The sequence below is a fragment of the Diorhabda sublineata genome, chromosome 3 (genome assembly GCF_026230105.1).
Source record: "Diorhabda sublineata isolate icDioSubl1.1 chromosome 3, icDioSubl1.1, whole genome shotgun sequence".
Lineage (NCBI taxonomy): Eukaryota > Metazoa > Arthropoda > Insecta > Coleoptera > Chrysomelidae > Diorhabda > Diorhabda sublineata.
Window position 1 is genome coordinate 37,525,134 of NC_079476.1, and position 9,098 is coordinate 37,534,231.

Consider the following 9,098-nt stretch of genomic DNA (forward strand, 5'->3'; position numbering starts at 1 on the left):
AATTATATAAAGTAAAGTACTCAGTTTTGTAAAGAAAATATGTATATGACTTTTTTTATCTTTTGTATTGATAAGTCGGCCAATACGTCTTTTAGACAAGTTTTAATTCATTAGGAGATTGAAAAAATGGTTCACATTCTACTATAAACATGGATAATGTAGAAATAATATTCTAAATAGATTTTATAAGCTGAATATTCACTTTTCGTTTCCACTCCAACTTGGGATAAGATTTCAAAGTTTCATCAAAATATTTTTGTGAAAATGTATAAGATATAAAATTTAGAAAAACAAATAATTTGACTACACAAAGTCTCAATATTCAGGCAAACAGAGTCAAAACAAATAGATCTGTTCGTTGTTCAAAAAATTGTATTGTAACTGATTGCTGCCTTATTGAGAATTAAAAAAAAATAAAAACTAGTGTTATAAAACATGTAGATGTAAAAACAACAAAATAATAAAAAAAAAAGAAGAAGTACCGTCAAAACAAGAAGCACTGAAAATGTGAGGTTAAGCAATATGGATTTTAAAAACAAAATGCTAGAATTTCAGTCCCGTTTTATAAAAACTAATGTTACAGCTATAAAAGTTGATAACGATGTTACATTAATTGGTGATTAATTTAAACTTTTGTTCAATATATAAATAGTTGTAGTAATTTTTTATTATTTTTAAGGAGTGGGAGCAACACTTAAAGTATTTTGTAACAAAAACAACGATTTAATCAATCGAGTTAATATAGATGGTACTAGAGGTGAACATATATTCGGAATAAAATTATTTACTAATAAAATTTTGTTACATGGAGGTCAGTTTTTATTACTTTTCCAAAGTAATGAGAATTATAACAATATAGAAGAAATACGTCGTTCCACTTATAAAGATTGGATTTTAGAATCCAAATTAATAGATAACGAAACAAAAATCGCCACAGTTTCCATGCAGAATAAATTACAAATATGGAATATAAATTTGGATTTATTAGAAACATATGAATGCGAGGAACATTGTATTTTGTACAGTGCCCATATATGTTACCAAAAATTCGATGAGTTGGTTATCCTTTCTGGCACAGTGTTCAATGAAGTTCTCGTTTGGAAAATTAATAAACAAAAAGATTATAGCAGAGTATTAAAAAGACTCAAGAAACATGAAGTAATTATCCATTTGTGTTTCAGTTTATATTTTGATACAATTATCATTTTTAGGGAGTAATTTTTTCCGTTAATTTTAATGAGCAAAACGGTTTAATATGTTCTACTTCTGATGATAGATCAGCAATACTGTGGCAAGTGGGAAAACAAGATCTTAATATTGAACTGAATGAGAAAGTTCCTAATATTTTTCCAGTGTGTCATGTATATGGACATTCATCACGAATATTTCGATGTTTAGTTATCAATAAATATTTTGTTACTGCTGGAGAAGATTCTATAATAAATATTTGGAATTTAGATGGAACACTTTTCAGAAAAGTTGAAGCTAATCAAAATAGTCCTATATGGGCTTTAGATTTTGATGCAAAGAGACAAATATTAGTTTCAGGATCAGGAAATGGAGGTGTCTATGCTTTTCCTTTGAATTTTGATGTTAAAGAACAACAAATTTGTCTTCCAAACAATGAAAAGCCTAAATTAGTGGGTATATTAGCTTCAAATAATCTGTTATTTTTCTCTGAAAAAGCAGTTTTATATTTATATGGTACACAAGGATGGAACATGATGAAATGTTTTGAAGATTTGAAAAGTTATGTTTTATTAAAAGTTTCAAGATGCCGTAAATTAGTAGCTCTAGCTGGTTAGTATGTGTTTAAAACATGCATGTATTGATGAGAAAAAAACTCATTATCACACTAAAGCTTCATTCTTGGACCATCTACATCTTGGTCTCCAGTTCCAGTATTTTAATATCTGGAATAACTTCAAGGAGGTGTTTCAATGGATTTTGTAAATATGTGATCTAGAGTTTCTTCTGCTTCCCCACAGAATCTTAACAAGTCAGTTTCTCTTTAACATTTCATTAGATGCTTCCTGAGGTGGCAGTATCTTGTAACTAACCAGTTAGAATATTTTCAGTGTCCAGTATTTGTTCTATCTCACAGTTTAGAAATTCTAAATGAAATATATTGATAAGAGAAAAACCTATTATCACACCAAAGCTGTTGTTTTTCCTGGGATATCTACATCTTCCCCGCCAGCTCCACTATTCTTATGAACTCCAATATCTACGAAATTTTATACCAAGTTGATCCAGAGTTTTCTGCTCTTTCCCAGAGAATCAGAACGTGTTATTTTCTCTTAGACACAGTGTCATTAGATGCTTCCGGGTGGCAGTATCCTGTAACTATCCAGTATTTTTTCTATTTCTCAGTTTAAAAGTTCCAAAGAAATGGACAGGACCCGTATGAAAAATACCTTGATATTTAATACTGTATTTTTAGGTTCCTGTCCACTCATTTTATTTTTGAAGTTGAAAAGAAAATTTTTGGAGTGATCCAATCCTGGAAGGACCTTTTTCCTCTTGAGACTCTTTTAGGTATATGTATTTTCATATATCACAGAAAGTTTGTCAGCTTTTGACTTCTGGCAAGTATATTGATCTCATCATTTCTCTTGACTCCTAAAGTATTTCCAAGTTCTCTTCCAGTAATTTCAGTCCTAAACTCATAAATAAAAATTGTTGGAATTATTTAGTTTGGGAAGAATCTACGTTGGTAATTTCTGAGGTACATTTTTTTAAATAATACAGAAAGTTTATGAACCAGTGAAAAGCTTTTGACAAGTATATTGACCTCCTCTTTTCTCTTGACTTCTGTAGGACAAGGTACCCAGACTAAAAAGACCTTACAGCTGTATTAATGTCAGAAGTTACCAGTCATTTTATTTCCAAAAAGTTCCAAATGAAATTTTTGAAGTTATCAATGAATCTACAAGGGTAGTTCTTTTTCAGATACCTAATTTTCTTTTTCGAAACTCTTTTAGGTACTTTTTTGTATATATTACACGAAGTTTGTAGGCCAGTAAAAGGCTTTTGGCTTATGGAAAGTATATTGACCTTCTCGATTCTCTTGATTCCTGAAGGACAGGGAACCTAGACCAAAAAGACCTTATTGTGTTATTTGAAGCTTTATCCTCGAGTAGCAATTCTAATAGTATCTTTCTGACTGGAAAAAGCTTGTACAGGATCTTTACCATGTTGTGTCATCCATTATTTGAAAATAGAATGTTGAATAATTATTATCTATAAAAAATATTGAAATTCGCAATAACAGATATGTTTTTTCAGGTTTTAATGGACAAATATATATTTTCAAAGAATATAATAATAGTCTGAATGAAATTTCTCGATATCAATCAGTGGATCATTCCAGAATAACATCTGTTCATTGGTTAACTTGTAATTTAGTTCTGATATGTCAAGATGGGGGAAAACTAACACTACTGTGCTTGAAACCCCCTACAATGAAGTTAGTTTCGATTTTCATGCTACCAAAAGGTTCCCAGAGATGCAGTACCACAGCTACGATATTTCAAAATGATATCATCGTAGGTGATAGAAAAGGAAGTTTACATAGATTCGAAATAGGGAAATTGCATCCTGTTCAAACGATACCAAAAGTTCATAGTCATTTAGGGGTTACAAATTTGGTTAACAATGAGGATATTTTGATTTCGTTGGGTAGAAATGGGGTTATAAAAACATTTTTTAAAAATAAATTTGATTTAATTTTAGTAACAACAGATAAAGTTCCTTATTCTTGGTTATTAGACGTAATCGATGAACTTGTGATAGCATTTTCTGGTAATAATTTTGTTGTATGGAATTACAAAACGAAAAGATTAGTATTTGAAAAAATATGTGGCGGAGGACATAGATCGTGGGATTTTTATACATCTGATATACAAAGTATATTTTTGTATATAAAAGATAAATTTATATATAAAGTGCAATTAGATTTTGATGTTTATAAATCTATGGATATAATCGAACCGTTTCATTCGAATGAAATTAACACAATGACTGTTATTAAGACTAATTGTAATTACATTTTTATATCAGGCGGTGAAGACACTACTTTACGAATAACTACAACAAATTTACTATTAAACAGTTTTACTAATCTGGTAACTTTAAAATCCCATAAGTCCAGTATAAGAACCATTGTCGGCATGAAGTTAGACTCTCCTAGTAACTTGGAAAGATATTTAATTTTTTCTGCTGGAGGTAGGGCTCAAATAGTTTGTTGGACTTTGACTTTTTCCCCGGATATAGAAATAAAAAACTTGATGTGCAGGGAAAATTATTCGTATTACGAAAAAATTGATTCGGAAGAGTCTGAAAATAGAATTATGGATTTGTGTGCAATCAGGGTATCGAATACTGTGATATTATTTGCAGCTTGTTCGGATGGTTATATAAAAATTTTTTTAATAGACGATGATGTACATAAAATTGAATTATACAAAAATATTTTCTATAAATTAAAATGTATTTTTAGGTTATGTTGTATCAAAGTTTTAGATACGGACGTTTTAGTGAGTTTAGCTAGTGATGGTAAAATGGCTTTTTGGAAATTCTGTGATCTTTTTTCGGATAACGATGCGAAACCGTTTAGAATTATATCGTTACACCAATCGGGCGTTAATACTGTATCCAATTTTCAAATAAACGGCGATACATTTTTATTTTTAACAGCCGGTGACGATTGTGTTGTAATTTTAACATTATTGACGTTCAAATTCGACAACCACGCGTTAACTGTACATTTATTAGACAAATATTTGAGTTCTGGTGTTCATTGGGCACAAATAACTGGAAGTGTTATTTTAAAAAAATATTTTCTAACGTGTTCTGTCGATCAAAGATTGGTTTTGTATAAATGGAACGTAACACGTGAACGTATATTTTGCGAGGCTATTTCGAAATATAATTCTTCTGTGGCGGACTTAAAGGGACTTATGTGTTATGGGGACGAAGATTTTGATGTTTTTATCTATGGATTAGGAGTAGAATTCCTAAAACTTGAATAAATAATAAAACATTATGAAGTTGTCTTTTTTTAACCTTTCCACAAAGTAGGGGAGTCCAAGCGTTTTCATCGTCATTTCTTTTTGTTTTATTTCAATTTTATTTACCCCTCGCTCTCAAGCCTGATCGAGGGTTGTTAAACCACCCTGATGAGACGTAATAACGTCGCAACTAGTTATTAGTTACAACCTCTCCTTGCAATTGCGAGCCATTGGGGATGTTAATATCGACTAAAAGGACCATTTACATCACGCTTTTCAGAGGGGTTGTAATTCAATATTCGTCGATGCATTAGCCAGGAAAGTAGTTTTCTCTTTTGAAGAACGGCAGAATATATTTTCAAAATTATTTCAGAGGTGAATAGTAGAAATGTTTTATTTTGATAACACTTTACACATCATTTACCATCGGACTACGCTAGATTTCTACCTGACCACTGGTCCGCAGTTCGAAATGAGGATGACGCCAGCTAGCGTTCATTGAGGAATCTTTAATTACTTGAACCAAATAGCGACGCTCTTTGACATTGTCTTCAGCTCAGCTCTCAAGCCCGAACGAGGGTTGTTAAACCACTCTATGAGACGTAATAACGTCGAAACTAGATGTTAATATCAACAAAAAAAGGTCGATTGACATCACGCTCTTCAGGGGAGTTGTAATTCAATATTCGTCGAGGCATTAGCCAGAAAAGTAGTTGTTCTCTCCTTTGAGGAACGGCAGAACACATATTCGAAACTATTTCACAGGGAATAGTAGACATTCTTTATTTTGATACATTTCACACCCCACATTTATTATCGGCGACTACGCTAGATATCTACCTGCCTTGTGATTCATAGTTAGAAGTGAGGATGGCGCCAGCTAGAGTTCACTGAAGAATCTCTAACTACATGAATCAAATAGCGACGCTCTTTGACCTTTTTAGTTCGGTTCTCAAGCCCGAACGAGGGTTGTTAAACCACTCTGATGAGACGTAATAACGTCGAAACTAGATGTTAATATCAACAAAAAAAGGTCGATTAACATCACGCTCTTCAGAGGAGCTGTAATTCAATATTTGTTGAGGCATTAGCCAGGAAAGTAGTTGTCCTCTCCTTTGAGGAACGACAGAACACCTATTCGAAACTATTTCACAGGGAATAGTAGACATTCTTTATTTTGATACATTTCACACCCCACATTTATTATCGGCGACTACGCTAGATATCCACCTGCCTTGTGATTCATAGTTGGAAGTGAGGATGGTGCCAGCTAGAGTTCACTGAAGAATCTCTAACTACATGAATCAAATAGCGACGCTCTTTGACCTTTTTAGTTCGGTTCTCAAGCCCGAACGAGGGTTGTTAAACCACTCTGATGAGACGTAATAACGTCGAAACTAGATGTTAATATCAACAAAAAAAGGTCGATTAACATCACGCTCTTCAGAGGAGCTGTAATTCAATATTTGTTGAGGCATTAGCCAGGAAAGTAGCTGTTTTCTCCTTTAAAGAACGGCATAATATATTTTCGAAATATTAAATTTCGAAATTATTCCAGAGGTGAATAGTAGGAATCGTTTATTTCAATATTTTGGCAATGTCTAGTTACTATGGTATTTTAAAAATTCAGCGAATTCGGGCGGCGCCTTTTGCATTTTTTGTAAATGGCGGAACTCGTTTGAAGTTTATTCGTATATAATTTTTTTCCTATCAAGCGGTTTATTTACAGTGTTTCTTCTAAATAATTTCTAGGTGAGTCTATTTATTCATTTCTTTTTGTTCTAGAATTTGATTTAGGTATATAAATGTTATATTTAAACGCAATTAGTTAGTTTTATATAAATAGAACAGAACGAATTAACAAAGTAATTTACTGACAAGTGAATTATTATAAGTTTAGGGTAGTTATAGCATATAAATAAATTGTTATTTGTTCACCTCACGAACAGAAAGAGTGTAAATCAATGCGAACAACATCACATTATAAAATAAACTAATTTTAGAGACCTAAAACCAAGAGCAGTTAGGAGCATGAAGTATATATAAATCTAGATAGGAGGAATGTATATTTTTCCCTAAAATTACAATTATTTGTACAATATTCATAATGAAATGAAATTAAACTTTTAAACAAATTGAAATTGATCATTTGGTATAACCTTGGTAAAATTTTGAAAATAAATCAATAAAACTACTGTTGTTTTCGACTTTTTAGTATAAAAAGAAATCATTGTGGCAATCACTGTATGTTTATCAACCCTCTGATACCTTCTAGAATATCCACCATTACGAAATTATAACATAAAATTCGACTATAATATGATCCTAAATAGGAATTGAATCTTCAAACTTCGAAATACCAAAAAACCAAGAAAATTATCTAGAATATTATTATTATTAAGTTCGTAATATACGAAAATAGATCATTTTATAACGCCCAAGTTGTATAATTTTGTTATTTGAAACAGTTAAGCAAAGAAAATTATACAAAATGATTTTCTTCACTAGAACATTTTGTATAACCCCTGTAACAATGATAATGGTAAATCAAACATTAATTAACAAAAATTCTTAATAATTCGTGTGTTTTTGATATTATAAGAGTCAGAAAACAAAAATTGTATATAATCAACCCTCTTGGTCTTCGTTATCGAAAGACTTCCAATTATTTCTCTAACACTTCCAGAACGTTTTTTCATACTTCAATACTCTTTCATTGTTCTAGAATATTACGACATTCCAACTAATAATGAAGCTCCCTAATGATCTTTAATAAGATTTGAGTCCATATTAACCTGAAAATACCAAAAAAAGACAAATAACAACAGATTAACAAAAAATTATCCAGAAATTTCGTGATTGAGTTCGTGATATACGAAAATAGATCTTTTTAAAACATCCACGTTGTATAATTTTGTTATTTGGAACAGTTGAATAAAAAAAAAAAATATACAACAAGGCACGACCGAACCATGTGTGAGTTTGTGCATTGTCTTGATAAAACAATATTTTCTTCTTATCCAAATGCCGCCGTTTTTGCTCAATAATTTCGCACAATACACGCCGGCGATAGTTTTTTCTTTTTCAAGATAGTCAATGGCAATTTTCGCACGCGCATCCTTAAAAACCGACGCCACGACCTTCCTTGGAGACGTTTCTCCCTCTTCAGTCCATTGTTTTGATTGTTCTCTTATTTCGGATGTGAAGTGATGGACCCACGGTTCCATCTATGGTTATAAAATGGTTTTATTAGTGTGAAACATTGACAAACACTTGTAAACATCTTCACGACGTTGTTTTTTTCCATTGTGAGCAAACGCGGCATCCATCTTGTACAGAGCTTTCTCATGTTCAAATTTTCAGTTAATATTTGATGTACCACACCTTTTCAAATGCCTACTCTGTATCCAGTATCGCTTTGTGGATTTTCTTCGACTCTTCAGGAGTCGTCACCTCATTTGATCGACCACTGCGATGCTGGTCTTCGCAGGTCAAACGGCCTCGTTTAAACTCTCCTACACAATCTAGTTCAGCTTTCATATTGGTTGGACTAACGCCTTTTAAATAAAAGCACTGTATCACATAATGATGACCAATTACATGTTTACAAATTCACTGAAAACGTTCACTATTGATGGCTGCCAAACAAATACTAAACAATATGGCGTCACCAAACTTGAAACGTATGCAGCTACCGCCATCTCTGCGTCAGGCCTGGTACTTCAGAGTCCATCCTCGGAAATATTCGATGTCAAAAAATGCGTCTTCGATTCAAATTGATGAGAGAGCCTTCTAATTGGTTTGGCACTGTTAGAAAATTACCGTATACTACGACAATATGAATTTACCTTCACCCTCTCTATTCAAATACGTCTTGAGCAGAATTAGTAGTATTTCAGTCAAGATGGAACAATATTTTCAGAAACACAACAAATGAGGCTTCTAAATATACGTGATCTTGTCATTTATTTATTTTGTTTCATCTAATTCTATATCGATATCGAATGGTATCAAAAATTGATACACCAACATCTTATTTGAAAACGTCACATGAAATAAGCGTCAAAATTAAATTCTTCCAAACAT

The 9,098-nt window shown here is 32.0% G+C and overlaps 1 protein-coding gene across 1 annotated transcript; it reads left to right on the forward strand.

The window, feature by feature from the left end:
* Positions 1 to 333: 333 nt before the first annotated feature.
* On the forward strand, positions 334 to 5,047 carry LOC130441618 (WD repeat-containing protein 6). Its single transcript, XM_056775378.1, has 4 exons — positions 334 to 616; positions 680 to 1,158; positions 1,212 to 1,800; positions 3,289 to 5,047. Exons 1-4 carry the CDS (start codon positions 523 to 525, stop codon positions 5,031 to 5,033), a joined length of 2,907 nt encoding a protein of 968 aa, XP_056631356.1. The 5' UTR covers positions 334 to 522; the 3' UTR covers positions 5,034 to 5,047.
* The last annotated feature ends 4,051 nt before the right edge of the window (positions 5,048 to 9,098 follow it).

Coding starts and splice junctions, on each gene's coding strand:
- LOC130441618 (XM_056775378.1), top strand. CDS start 523: ATGGATTTTAAAAACAAAATGCTAGAATTTCAGTCCCGTTTTATAAAA. Junction 617..679: donor TAACGATGTTACATTAATTG/GTGATTAATTTA, acceptor ATTATTTTTAAG/GAGTGGGAGCAACACTTAAA. Junction 1,801..3,288: donor TAAATTAGTAGCTCTAGCTG/GTTAGTATGTGT, acceptor ATGTTTTTTCAG/GTTTTAATGGACAAATATAT.